The sequence below is a fragment of the Mesoplodon bidens genome (assembly GCF_964165515.1).
Source record: "Mesoplodon bidens genome assembly, chromosome: 1".
Lineage (NCBI taxonomy): Eukaryota > Metazoa > Chordata > Mammalia > Artiodactyla > Ziphiidae > Mesoplodon > Mesoplodon bidens.
In genome coordinates this window covers 4989787-5004309 of record NC_138176.1, presented here as the reverse complement: position 1 = coordinate 5004309, position 14523 = coordinate 4989787, and the positions used below count along the sequence as shown (strand labels likewise).

The 14523-nt window shown below is 50.0% G+C and overlaps 1 protein-coding gene across 1 annotated transcript; it reads left to right on the top strand.

Moving 5' to 3' along the window:
• Window positions 1-1779: 1779 nt before the first annotated feature.
• Window positions 1780-3521, top strand: FOXI2 (forkhead box I2; the record flags this gene model as incomplete). The annotated part of the gene is made up of 2 exons (XM_081235104.1): window positions 1780-2326; window positions 3079-3521. 2 exons carry the CDS (start codon window positions 1780-1782, stop codon window positions 3519-3521), a joined length of 990 nt encoding a protein of 329 aa, XP_081091230.1.
• Window positions 3522-14523: the final 11002 nt, after the last annotated feature.

Here is a 14523-nt window from a genome sequence, read left to right as displayed (position 1 = left end):
TACATATACCTACATCCCCGTATCTCCTCCCTCTTGCATCTCTCTCCCACCCTCCCTATCCCACCCCTCTAGGTGGACACAATGGCTGCTGTTCTTGATAGAAGCAAGAAAAATCAGGGACGTGCTTCCCATCCCAAGTACTACTGTCCCCTTTCCCCCCAGAACTATCCCTGCAGTGATGGGGGACGGTGGGGGGGGGAGTTCTGAAAGGTCCTGGGGTCCTCACAACCCACAAGCTTTTGACATCAACTGGAAATCTTTGGGAAAGGGGGAGAGGGGAGGGCCGGTACCACCGGCTGCGAAGCTAACTTCGATGAACCAGTTCTGGTGGTTTCTTTCCTGACGTCGTCTGAGAGACCAGGGTCCCTCTCTACCCTCTCTGAGCGCAAACAAACCCCCAGAACTGCCTGTAGTTCGAAGACCACTTCCCAGGGGGGCTGTTACTTCTAAGAGGAGAGGCCCACGTGGCAACAGAGGGACCCTCCCTTCTGCTACTTGTTAAATAGATCCACACATTGGTTGTTTTACATGAAATTCGAAATCACAACCTGAGAGGCCTAAGACCACACCGACGTTCACGGCTGACTCCAGCTGGGCCCCTTATTTCCAGAGCCCAGGGCTTTCACTCCGTCTAATCCTTAGCCCCTCCCACGCGCCCCCTCCTGCCTCCTCCCCACCTCCAAGAGTGCGGGGAGGGGGCGGCGTGGGACCGGTGGGTTGGAACGTTTGATTTTTAAAGGAATTGGATGTATTGGCTTGGACCCTGCACAGCCCCGGGGTACTGGGAAGGTCCCAGGGCGAGACCGATTTCTACCAGAAGGGTGCCAACCCCGGGGGCGCGGAACGTCGGGGCCCGTCTCCTCATCTCTGAACCCTGATCACCCCTTCTCCGTGCGAGGGCGAGGGGCCCCGGCTCGGAGTCAGGGAGGCGCTGCTCTTCCCGGCTCCGCGCGTGAGCCTCGGGCGCGGCCCCAGGCCGGGGGAGCCAGGGCCCGCCGGGTGGTGGCGGCGGGCGCGCCGGAGGGACGTCCTTGTTTTCACGGCGTCCAGGGAAACCCAGCAGAGGGTTTTGCCACCCACCGCGCCTTGTGCCCGAGGCCACTGCGCGCGGACTGGGCAGGCGGGGTCTCGGGCTCCCTGGATGACTGGGGCGTCCCGAGTTTCCAGCGTCTCCGCGCTTACAGGGGTCCGGTCTGCCTTCGAGCTTATCGCGGGGGCTCCCGACGACTCCAGCGCCACCGTCCGCATCCGGCCAGGCCCTGCCCGGGCCCCTCGCCTTCTCCGCCAAGCACACTGGCCCTTCGCTGCTCACTCGGTGTCCCGAAAACCACAGCGAGTCCCCGGTGGACGAGCAAGGGGGCCTCGCGCTGGGCGGGGATCCCACTCCGAAATCTTGGGGGCCTGCGCGAGACGTGGTACCTGCCGCAGGGTGCAGGGTAGCCAGGGCTGCGGGGCCCTGAAGGCCTGACGAGGCTGGGATCGGCGAGATCCCCGGGGACCCAGGGTGACAGTGGCAAAGATTCTGGCTCGAGGTGGCGCAGACAGCACAGGGTCTGGGAATTACTGGAGCGGCTCCTTGAGAGCGCCTCGGGACCTGGGCGGGGCGGAAAGCTGACCCCGGGGCGGGGATGGAGACAACACTCCTCCAAAACTGTCGGGGAGGGGCCTCGCCGCCGACACGCACCTGTGGCTCAGGCCCCGACGGCATTTAAAGGGCGGAGGGCGGGGCCCGGCGGGCCGCACTGGGAGCTGCTGGCGGCCGCGCTGGATGGGGCGCCCATGAGCTTCGGCTCGGAGCCACCCGCCCAGGCCCGGGAGCGCCTGGCCATGGCCGCTTACCGCGACGGCTCGGGGCCCTGCGCGGCCCCGCACGGCCAGGCACGGGCGGCCGCGCACCCCGCGGGCTACGCGCGTGGCGACCTGGGCGCGGCGGGCTGTGGTGGCCCGCGCCTGTGGCTGAACGCGCCCGCTCTCAGCTCCGCGCCCTACGCGCCGGGCCCCGCGCCCGCGTCCCCCTACGGGGCCCCTGGCCCGCTCCTCGGGGCCCCGGGCGGCCTGGCGGGCGCCGACCTCGCGTGGCTGAGCCTGTCTGGCCAACAGGAGCTGCTGAGGCTGGTGCGGCCGCCCTACTCGTACTCGGCGCTCATCGCCATGGCCATTCAGAGCGCGCCGCTGCGCAGGCTGACGCTCAGCCAGATCTACCAGTACGTGGCCGGCAACTTCCCCTTCTACAAGCGCAGCAAGGCGGGTTGGCAGAACTCCATCCGCCACAACCTGTCGCTCAACGACTGCTTCAAGAAGGTGCCCCGCGACGAGGACGACCCAGGTAACAGAAGCTCACCGCCGCGCCCCGTCCAGGACTCCGCGGATCCCCGCAGCTGGCCTGCTGGCACTCTAGGGACGGGGCGGCCTTGGACAGCCCGGTCCTCTCTGCATAGCTGAGGGTGCCGAGGCGGGAGGAGGGTGGGGAAGAGACACATACTTGGCCGCAGACGGCTCGAGGACGCCAGCAGAGCCCGCGGCCCTGACCCGAGATCTAGGGCAACAGGAGTCTCTGATTCTCGCGCGCTCCCGCTAAGGAAGAAGCAGGAGAGCTAGCCTGCCGGGGGACCTTTGGAGTGACTTCTCTGGGCCTGTGTCCTTTGCTGTAAAATGGGAAAGACGGTGGCCACCTACCTGGAAGACTAAGACAAATCAGATGCCGCTTTGGGAGGCCTTGGAGCCTGCAGAGAGGCCTGGCATGGTGGGCTCCACTCCATTGGCAAAGCGAGTGCCAAGGGAGAGCCCGTCCGGCTCTGCACCTCATAGGTCTTCTCTCTGGCCTTGACCTTAGCGAGGCTCTGTATTTCCTGGGGGTCGCCCTTCCCCGGTCTTTCTGGGATGCCCACATTCTTCCGAGTCTGACTGTGGAGGCCTGGTCCGGTACAGCGCGCCCCCTTCAAGGTTTGGGGTGGGCGTGAGGGCTCACGGAGGCGCCGGTGGGGTGGTCTCTGTGAAGCTGACCTCCATTTCTCACGTTCTCCCATCATCTCGGTCAAATACCGGATTTTCTGATCTGGGCCCTTTCTTCTTCCGCAGGTAAAGGCAATTACTGGACCCTGGACCCAAACTGTGAGAAGATGTTCGACAACGGGAACTTCCGAAGGAAGAGGAAGAGGAGGGGGGAGGCGAGCGCGGCCGCACCCTCGGGTGCCCGGAGCCCGGGAGGAACCGAGGCGCCCGAGCTGGAGCCCCTGGGCACCGCCTCCCCGGACCTGCGGCTCTCGTCGTCCCCTCCCGCGCCCGAGGCAGCCGCCTGCTTCTCCAGTTTCGCCTCGGCCATGGGCGCCCTGGCTGGAGGCCTCGGTACCTTTCCCGGGGGCCTGGCGGGCGACTTTTCTTTCGGGAGATCCACGACGGTCGCTGCCCACGGTACGCAGGCCCCCGGCCCCGCGCTCGGCTTCACCGCTGGCCATCAGACGGCGGCCACCGGCTTCCGCGTCGGTCACTTCGTCTACAGTCGGGAACGGACCGAAGTTTGAAGGGAGGCCGGGGATTGTCCCGCGTGCGGGGTCCACAGGCGATGAGCTCAGCCCCAAGTGTTCGCTCCGCAGGGGTCAGGGCAGCGCAGGGAGCGCAGGGCGCCGGGGCGGGATGCAGGGAACCGAGCCAGCCTGTCGTGCACCCCTCACCCAGGCGACCATCCAGGTGGGGTGAGCGGGCGCTCCCCACTCCGCCTGTGCTTCCAGTTGACCTGGACCTCGAACCCACGCTCCCAGGGGGTTCCGCCTTAAAGGGGCCACAGGCTGGCGCTCACCCCAGCTTTTCTGAGGGAACCTGGCGCACCCCAAAGAGCCTTGTCATACGTGCTAGTGGGGACGCCCGGGCCCCTGTGGGGCGGATTTTCTCCTCCTTCCCAGCCTGGCTCACCCGGCGCACAGGGCCTTTCCTTGGCGCTCCAGGGAGGCCTTCGGGGTTCCGGAGCAGCCCCGGGGAGCCGGCCGGCTTCCACCCACCGTCGGGGGGAGTGTGCAGCCAGCGAGGGGCACCTGGGACGGTCGGGACCTGACGCGCGTACGAGGGACTTCCGGAGGGCTGGATGGGAGGAGGGCTGCGGATGAGCGGCCCTGGGGACACCAGCTCCTTCCCTACCACTCAGCGCCTGCCTCCCTGACCCTGTGGTAGCAGCAGGCGCCTCCGGGGGCCACCAGAGCCGTGCCGAGCGCGCTGGAGTCTCAGGGTGGGTTTAGGTTTGCCACCCAGCCACACTCACACGCCGGAGAAACCACTCTTGTTTTCCTCTCCCTTCGTACCCCTCATCCCCCAAGTTGGTCCCCAGAGTCCCCCACTCCTTGCGCGGAGCGGCTGCCTTCTGTGCAAATGTAAACCCCCCCTCCCCAATTTGTATAACATTTACCCAGAAGGTTATCTTTGGAGTCAACAGCCACTGGGAGGAAACATTTTGGCTTCTGGACCTCCCCGAGCTTCTGGCGGCGGGGGCTCGGGGATCATTTGGTTCCTCCTGGAGCGGCCGTCGCCCCGCACCAACCTTCCCTGCGCTGGGGGCGCGCAGGAGAGGCGTCTTCCCTGGGGGAGAGCAGGGAGAGGACCGTGCGAACTTGGAGGAGGGCAGGGGATTTGGCGAGCCCAGCGGAGCAGGTGCCTCCAGGGCGCGAGTTTTAGAGGAAGCGGAAGGGCTTCGGTCATGGCTAGAACAAGCCAAGAGTCGCGGTGAATTGGGAGCCTGGGTCGTGAGGCACAAAGTTGCAAACTACTCAGCATCGCCTCTCTCTGCTGCCAGGCTGTGGGAAGGCGAGCAGCGTCCTAGCTCTGTTGTGATACTGTGTTGCCCAGCCAGACTTAAAACCAACCCAAAATTTTTGGGGAAAACACTCCCCAAATGTAATACAATTTAAGAAAACCAGAGAAAGAAAATCATCACCTTACGAAAAGAAAGAATTTTCTCTCAGGCCCATTTAATAAACAACAAATGCTAAAACAATAAACACCAACATACTGTAACTTGAATCCACTTGCTGTTCTATACATGTGAAGAATCCACCACTATTTCCAACATTTTCAGTTTAGACTCTGCATCTGCAGGAAACTTGGAGTAAAGTAATTTTTAAAAATAAGTTTGACAACATTGGGAAAGTACAAGGTACACTTTTAATAGAGCTTTCAGAAAATTGGCTGATAAATATGTATATAAACATTGTGTATCGTAGCTGCATGACTGCTAGAAATTGGTATGAAGCTGCTTTTTTTAATCTTCCAACAATGGCTTTTCTGACAAAATAGAGGGGGGGAAGTTTCAAAAAGATCTTTCAACCTTTAGTTTGTTTGACTAAAAATCAATTTTTGATACTTAAAAATGGTTCATCCATTCATACTTTATACCATTAACTGGTAATGGTATAACCAAATAGATGGAAGCTTCATGAGAAAAGTAGAGTTTAAAGTAATTCTGGCAGTGCAGGGCATTTGGAAATCAGAAAACATCCCTTCTCCGTGACAGTCTGTGTGTCTGGATGTATTTTTATAATGCAGGGGCAGGGAAGAGGAGAGACCAAAAGCAGTTTCTGGGCCCTGGGGCAGTCAGCTTCAGAACATTAGCCCAAAGATATATTTTCCCAGAGGAAAGAAACTGCTGAAATCAAAATAAGCTAAAAGAACAAAGAAGCCTGTTATCGGTTTATAATTAAATATCTTCTTTGGGCCAGGACTCGGTGAATTTGACCTCAGTTTCTAGAACAGCCTGCACATGAGCAACTGAAGGACCAGCTCCTTTTGGTCAGATGGAGGAACTGCTGCCAGGAGCCCAGAAGAATCCTCTCTCCAGGGCTCAAAGTCCCATCTCCACCTCTCTGTCTTTTTGGTCTTTGAAATAGCAAAATGTTGTGCTTTTGCATATCAAGGGTAAGTGCTGTAAGCTATGGCTTTTCTCTTGAGGAAAATTCCAAGTTGTTTTAAAACTAATTGCAAGCCTTTACAAAAGAAGTGCCTTGGTAAGATGTTGTAAGCACATGATGGAGTGTCACTGAAATACTCAACTCTTCATTTGAATCAATTTCAGTGGCACTGAATAGTTTCAAGTATAGAAATGATGTGTTTCCAACTTCAGAAGAGAAAGACAAAGTTGTCAGGATACCAGGTTTTTAGGAATTTTTTCCATTGCCAAATAATAGTGGAAATTTTCAGGTGACTGAAAAACCAAAGAGCATAAAAATAAAGTAAATTATTATATTACCTCCCCTGGAAACAGTCATGGGGTGAAGAGGCGTCCCAGGCAAAGAAGAACCATTTGTGATGAAAACCCAAATATTTGTTAAAAGTATTTTTTTAAGGGTAGTAAATAGAGTTTTAAAAAGTGAGCACTGGATTTCAAGGTAGGACTTCACATGTGGATTCAGCACTGAGTATGTCCACCTATGATGAACGCAAGTTTTGCATTTTGGCACTGCCGCCTTGGGCTATTCATGTTCAACTTTTAATCTTTAATTTCCTGAGAGTATCCATTGTAATCAAGTGGCATTTTTTATTCAGGGAAATAACCTTACAGTAATTATTGTAACTCTTCAGTGAAACAGGAGACTGAAGTTCATTGTGACTTTGCAGATAGAAAAGCTGAGTCAAAGGGTTAAGCGATCTCCAGAAGCTCATCTAATGAGAACTAAAAGGGCTCCTGATAGACACGCAACCTTTCTATGGCTCAGACTCAGAAATGCACCTTCATTTGTACATACCCGTTTGCTCACGTGTGCATGCACGCAAACACACACACACACACATCATTGAGCCATGTCTTGACCAGGATCCTCAAGAAAAAAGCCATAGATGACTGCACAAACCCATGATACTCAAAGGCATAGTGTTTTCAAACAATACTGTGAGAATATCACATTTGCTGACTTCCCTGGTGGCTCAGTGGTTAAGAATCTGCCTGCCAGGCTTCCCTGGTGGCGCAGTGGTTGAGAGTCTGCCTACTGATGCAGGGGACATGGGTTCGTGCCCGGGTCCGGGAGGATCCCACATGCTGCGGAGCGGCTGGGCCCGTGAGCCATGGCTGCTGAGCCTGCGCATCCAGACCCTGTGCTCCGCAATGGGAGAGGCCACAGCAGTGAGAGGCCCGCGTACCGCAAAAATAAAAGAATCTGCCTGCCAATGCAGGGGACACGTGTTCGAGCCCTGGTCCAGGAAGATCCCACATGCCGCAGAGCAGCTAAGCCTGTGCACCACAACTACTGAGCCTGCACTCTAGAGCCTGCGAGCCACAACTACCAAAGCCCGCAGGCCACAACTACTGGAGCCCGTGCTCCGCAACAAGAAAAGCCACCGCAATGAGAAGCCCATGCACCGCAACGAAGAGTAGCCCCTGCTCACCACAACTAGAGAAAGCCCTCGTGCAGCAACAAAGACCCAAAGCAGCCAAAAAAAAAAAAAAAGAAAAAGAGTATCACATTTGCATTCAGGATTTAACTTCAGATGGAGAGGAACATGTGCAACCAATGTAGAATGTAGTAGGAGTGGAGTCACACATCTTAATAAAATGCGATGTGTTCAGTAAATCTTTCGAGTGTCAACTCTGTACCTGGCTTTGTATTAAGCCCAGCAGTGAATACCCTGGGCCATTGCTGCCCTCCCAAAGCCTCCTCCTAGTGGGAGAGGCAGAGATCAAGGAGCAGTTACAGGCTGGACCGTGGCTATTTGGTTCCAAAACGATGACTTTATGATCAAGTCCGTAAGCCATCTCATTTGTAAACACACAGTTACCTCATTGCTGTGTTTCCTACACTCCGAAAACTCGGAAGTGTTTGTTTGCTTTCTCAGCTTTATAACTTCATTGTGATTTAGGCCAGGAGTTGAACACTGCCCTGGCCTGGAACAAGTGTGATCTCCCTTCTCCACAGCATCACTTAGGAGCTTTAACATACAGCCTGTCCTCTTATTAGAAGATCTATTAACTGACGGTCACAAGAGATGGCGACTCATGGGACCAGAGCTGGCCTTTCCCCAAGGTGCCTGGGTATGGAGTCCTTCGGTGCATCCCTGCATCCATTTGTTGAAGTTTTGGGAACTCTCTCCCTTTTAATCTAAGGTAAAATTTGCTAAATAACATTCCTCAAGGCTACTTGCCCAGCACCTGCAGTAAACTGACTACTCTCTTTGGTAAACTCCCATCAGGGACTGGACACAAAGAATGTGAAATATTCTTAGTTTCATTCAGTTTGCAGGGGGTAAATGAATAGTATATTAAATTAGATTTTCACTAAAAAAAAAAATCAGAGTTATATCCCTTCTTTAACATGGAGCTAACCGAACTGATGAGTCTTTGACGTTTTCTCTACCCCCAAGAATCACCCATTCATTCGTCGGACACTGACTGAACATCAAGGTGACAAGGACTCTGTTAAATGCTTAATGGACATCATCTAAGCCCCCACAACCAGCCAGGGAGGCAGGATTATTATCCCCATTTTACTGATGCAGAACTTGAGGCTCAGACAGATTAAGTGGCTTGTTTCCTAGAGGCCACAGAGAATTCAGAGCTGTGTCAGCAAGAACCCACCTACCACCCGCCCCTGGCTTCCTTGCCTCCCACTTCATCCTTCAAGCCTGAGGGAGATCTCACTTTTCAGGAATGCTTCCCCGGCATCCAAGTCCAAGTTAGGTGCCCCTCTGATCTGCTCCTGCAGCTCCTGGATGGGCTGCCTCATCAGCCTCCCCCAGAAGGCCCTGTCACCACCTCCATCCCCTCCTGGGGTCTGTGTGGGGAGGAGTCGCCTGCTTTATTTCACAGGAACATCCCCAGTGCCAGGCATACTGTAGACACAATATTGTAGGGGTGGGGGTGGGGGGTAACAGGTGAATGAAGGAATGAATGAGAGTGTGAGTGGGCAGAGTTGTACCCTAAGCTTTCCATACGCTCTCCCTCCCTTCATAGGCCCCTAGTCTCCTATGACAGGCCTGATTCCTCCATGTATAGAGCCAGAGCTTCAGCTGGACTCTGCAGATACAAACATGAAAGAGACACAGCCTTGGAGACCACTGTCGGGCAGAGTGCCCTGTGCTGGAGTGCTGTGTGCTGAAGAGTGTGGAGCTACGTGTAGGAAAAGCCAGAGACGTGATGGGAAATGAGGCCAATAAGATCTGGCTAGTTTCTCACTTTGAACGCGAAAGCAATCATAAAAATACCAACAACGCCACAGAGAATCCAGGCTGACACCTCCATGGCCACACCTTGATGAGAGGTTAGCTATGTATACATGTTTATTTGCCAGTGATGCCTGGGCCTTTTCCAGAATACCTTTCCCTGTCACCTCTGCTGTCCCCAGACCTACATCCTTGTCCAGAATGAGGCTCAGCTTCCAAGAAGGCAGGAAGAATTTAAGGACAAGAATTGGGTCATGCTTCGGTGTTCCTCCCACAGGGCCTGGACTAAAAGACGGGGAGAGGCAGAGTGTGTGTACAATTGATCATTTTGACTGAATCTTCTAGAAGTGTTCAGGTATCTGCCTGGCTCGGGGCCCCTGATCTGTCTCAGCAATCCATCACCTGCGGCTGCCCCTGACTCCTGCACGCACTGGCGGTTTGCCTCTGCCTAAGGGGAACATTAACTTCTGCACCTGAACCAAACGACGCCCTTTGACTGGACCTCGCTTTGCTGGGCTGGGAACACTTTAGTCCTAGAAGCCTAAGGGCAGGTCGGTTTTGGGGAAGATGGACTTTCTTGGGTAAGTAGAATTAATACTTTAATGAAAGGTTTCTGTTTCAGGATTCTTGAAAAGTTGGAGCTTAATTCTTTATGTTCTTTTGGAATCCTGAGTGGAACAGGATGGCCTTGCTGCTTTATTTACTTTGGTTTGTTTGATTTATTATTTTTAAATTTCTGTTAAGAAGAATAAATCACATCATATATTTTAATTGAGGAAAATTAAAAGGAATTTGACATATTACTTAAACCTTGCATGCTACTTACATGTAATGTAAGAAAGAAATTATAAGGGAAGGAAAGAAGAAAACTTTTAAAGACTCATTTGTAATGCAATTCTTAAAAGATATATTGCCCTTAAACTTTTTTTTCCATTCATTATTGCTTTAGTTTTTCTACAATACCCTAGTTAGGATATATAATACATAAAAGATATGTAAGAAACGTAATATATATAAGAATCTACAATAATAATATTTCTTCATTAGCAAGAATTTTTTCATCCCTGGCCGGAATGTGTCTTCATTTTCTGGGTTTGAATGTATAAGTCTGTTGGTACACATATCATATTAATGCATTCATTGCAGGCACAAAATTAAAATGAGATTTATGAAAGGAAAAAGTCACATATTTTCAAGTAACTAGTAAGATGGATGTTTCTGAATTCTTCTGACCTCTCAGGAGGAACCCCTCTCCGGCTCAGATTTCACCTGGGCTCATTCATACAGCAACCCCATGGCTCCCTTTGGGGCATCCACAGTAAAAAAGACTTTTAGCATAACTGGGTGTAGAATGACAAGAGCCGATGCTGGGATGCATGCCCTGTTCACCATCCACTGGAACAGGCTTTCATAAATCCAGACACGATGCTGTGGGCTTTGTGGAGATGTTCAGTTTAGAGATAGTCGAATCAAAGTCTTCAAACATGCTACAGAGTAAGTGACAGTGTCAAGAGAGAACAAAATTGCAGAGCTGGGGTTTTGATTGTAGGAACACAGATCCCTGCAGTTGAAAGGAATCTTGCTAAGATGCACTGGGCAGGCCTGGGTCATCAAGGGTGATGCCCTGGTACTGCCTGCTCACTGTCAGCAGGGGCTTTAAAGACATGACTTCTACTAAAAGCCACTAGGCAAGGAAGGTGGGATTAATTTAGCTTTACAAACGAGAAAATTAGTCTCAAAGAGGTTAAGTGACTCACCCAAGGTGGCTAGGGCAGTGGGGACCAAGGATTAAAGCTAAACTAGTCTGACTCCAAAGTCACTGGTTTTCCTACTTTCTGCACTGCCTTTCCTGTAACTAATGGGGGGGGGGGCGGTGAGCGGCAGAGAAACACCACATTCTCTGTCCTCAAATTCTGCTCTAGAGATGTTAACCCATTGTGTCCCATGCCCAGGAAAGCTCAGACACAGGATGGAAACATCAAAACATCACTAACTTTGGACCTTACTATATTAAAAAACATAATTCAATGGGTATGGTTTTAAAAAATAGAAACACGACTGTTATTTATTATAAAATAGAATTCAGTACTATAATTTTAAAAATTAAGGGCAATCTTTAAATGAACAGAAATACAATCTATAGGCTCCAAATTGAAAAGAGGGCACAAAAAATTACAGCCAGGAAATTCCAAATGATCATATCTGGCCCACCAACTGTCTCTGTATGACCCACGAACTAAGAGTGATTTCACATTGTTTAATGGTTTAAAGAGAACATAAGAGAAGAATATTTCGTGACATGTAAAAATTACATGAAATTAAAATTTCAACGCCTCTAAATATAGATTTACTGAACACAGCCTGCACATTCAGTTCTGTGCTGTCCACAGCTGCTTTAGTGCTGCATCAGAGACCACAGCTGCATTAGAGAATAACGTGGTTCTTATGGCTACACACACCGCAGATCCCAGTGACAGATACAGCCTTGCATCTTAAGGACCATGTATGTGGATGTTCCAAGACTTTTTTTATATTACCAATGCATACCCATTATATCAAAATAAGAAAAAATATGGACTTCACATGTTGCAATTTTAAGACACAGTAGAGGGTGGATTATTCTGTTATGCAGTTAGACGGCCAGGCACTGTGTTTATCAGGCAATGACACCATACATGTGCTAAAGAATACACTTTTATCACCATTACCAGACTAAGCCTTTCCTTTCCATTCAGTACAGTGATGGTCAGAAAAATTAGAAAACAGCTGTCTATTTTCTAAACAAGCTATCTCACCACAGCAGTTCTCCACAAAAATTAAGAAATGAAAATGAAGTTTCAACCAGACAAAGTAAGGTTCTGGGTAAGAAAAACTGTTTATTCATGATGTGTTCATTAAATCAGGTTTGAGAGCAGCAGTTGAAGAAATGTGCTCAGAAAATATCCAGAAAAAGTAAACTTGTTTAAGACTATTAGCTTTTGTCCTCAATTTTGTTCTATTGTAATTATGTGTTATAAGTTGAATGTCATCAATAAAAATTTTGTGGAAATCTCTTTTTTCTCTCTTGTTATATAAGTATCACAAAATATGCTCAATTTTGACCCTTGGTCCACACAGCTTAAAATGTTTACCATCTGCCCTTTACAGAAAAAAGTTGTCAACATTTATCAGAGGATAGAAAGGCGAGTGGGAAAAAATAGTTAAGAGTAAACACAAAATAAGATGGTAGAAATTAGCCCAAATGCATAAGTAATCATAATAAATGTAAATGATGAAACTGCTCTAATAAAAACAGAGGGCTGGATTTATGAATATCAGCAGAAGTAATTCAGAGCTGATGGTGCAACACAGCTTCTAAAAGTGATATTTGATAGGCAAAATTTTTTCCTAAATGCCTCCTACTGGCTTCAGATATTTAACTGAAAATAATCATAATATTGAACTTAAAGCTTCTACAAGTTTACAGTGAAAAATCTGACCAGATTACATATATGATCTAGTTTTATTGTTCTCTTGAATTGGAAGGGATAAAATGTAATAAAAATGAAAATACTTTTAGGGCCTCCCTGGTGGTGCAGTGGTTGAGAGTCCGCCTGCCGATGCAGGAGACACGGGTTCGTGCCCCGGTCCGGGAAGATCCCACATGCCGCGGAGTGGCTGGGCCCATGAGCCATGGCCGCTGAGCCTGCGCGTCTGGAACCTGTGCTCCGCAACAGGAGAGGCCACAACAGTGAGAGGCCCGCATACCACAAAATATATATATATATATATATATTTTAAAAACTATTTCTCCCGATGTCATTTCTCGGAAGAATATCCTCTGTTTTAACTTACAGATAAATTAATAAACAGTGGAAATGAAAAAGTCTATAACTACGAAAACCTCTTTAAATTGAATGTAATGTGAAATACTTAAGGTAGCTCTATTCAGCTCTGCTGGCTGAAACCAGCTTTCCTGATCCTTTTGCTTATCTCAGAAGTGGTGCAGGTACCCAGATGCCCAATCCAATGATGATGTCATGTGCAGCTGATAGGTTTAGAGTTGGATTTGGGGGAGGGGGCCTTCAGGTTGAAGCTTGCTTGTCTCTTTCCTCTAACCCAACTTTCCTCCATCAGACAAGCCTCCAAAAAAATTGTTCAGAATGTCTCTCCTTCATCTCTCTTCCCAACTGAAGCCTCTGCTGATCACAGGCTCACTGCTTCAACCTCACTGAAGTTTATAAGTAGGAGTAATTCATTCTAACAATGGAACTGAAAACAGTGTTTTCTGTAAGAACCCAGGTCCACCACCTACAGGGACTACAGGGTGAAATTACAAGAGGGTCCCACTGCATCTGGTTGTCCCCATTGGCCATAAAATTTGTCTCTCTAGTTAGGGTCTTTGTTTTTCCAGAAAGACCACAAGTGGTCGTCTAATCAGTGTAGAATGTGAAAGGGTATTGAGTTTGTCCTTCTCCTATGCCCCAGTTCAGCATCATATTGAGAATCCCATAATTTGGGGGAAAATACATTTGTGAAAAGCATCATCAAAGGTTCAGCTGAATCATATGCACGTTTCTGCACATTTCATCGACAAATGTATAACTGAAAAAAAGTAAGATCTAGAAGTCTACACATTTTTATCCATTGTAAATCTGTCTGATTCTTTAAAAGTTTTACACAATAGAAACACAAAACTGGGACAAGTGTGTTATTGACCTCTTAGTATCTTTCCAACCTCATCAAAAACCAGTTTGGCACAAAGTTCCTTGTTTGAGAGAAAGGAAAATTTGTCATTATTCTCCCTTGAATCATTAGCATCGCTCCCAAATGAATGTGAGTCATTCTCATCAAGTAGCTCTTGTCTCCCTGGCTTGGGCTTCTTAGCGACTCCCTCCAGCACTCAGGACAGAAGCTGCTGTTGGCACGAGATGGTACAAGAAAGGGAAGATTCATTCGCACAGTTGCCTTACTCACTAGGCACAAACGGATGGACAGGTGGCCAAGTGCATCAAGGTGACTAAGATGCCAACTGAAATTAGGTGGGTTCTCTGCCCCACCAATTGCTCCTCTTCCCAACGTGTGCTTCAAAGTGTGGCTGAGGTGGGTTTCCCCAGACAGACATCCAGAAAACTGTGAAACGTTCCATTAGGAGAGGCAGTAATAAATAAGCCTTTCCAGCTTCCAGCACCAGGGCCTTTGGGAAGCTGCCTTCCCATCAAACCATCATTCCATCTCCTCTAGCACTTTCTTCCTAAAACTAATGACTAACCGCGTCTTGTTCTTTCTTGTGTTGTGGTCACATTGCCTATCTGTCTCCCTAACCGGACAGTGAAGTCCCTGTAGACAGAGTAAGCTGATTACTCTTCAGGCCCCTAAGACCCAGGTTTGGGGCACATTGATGTACTCTCA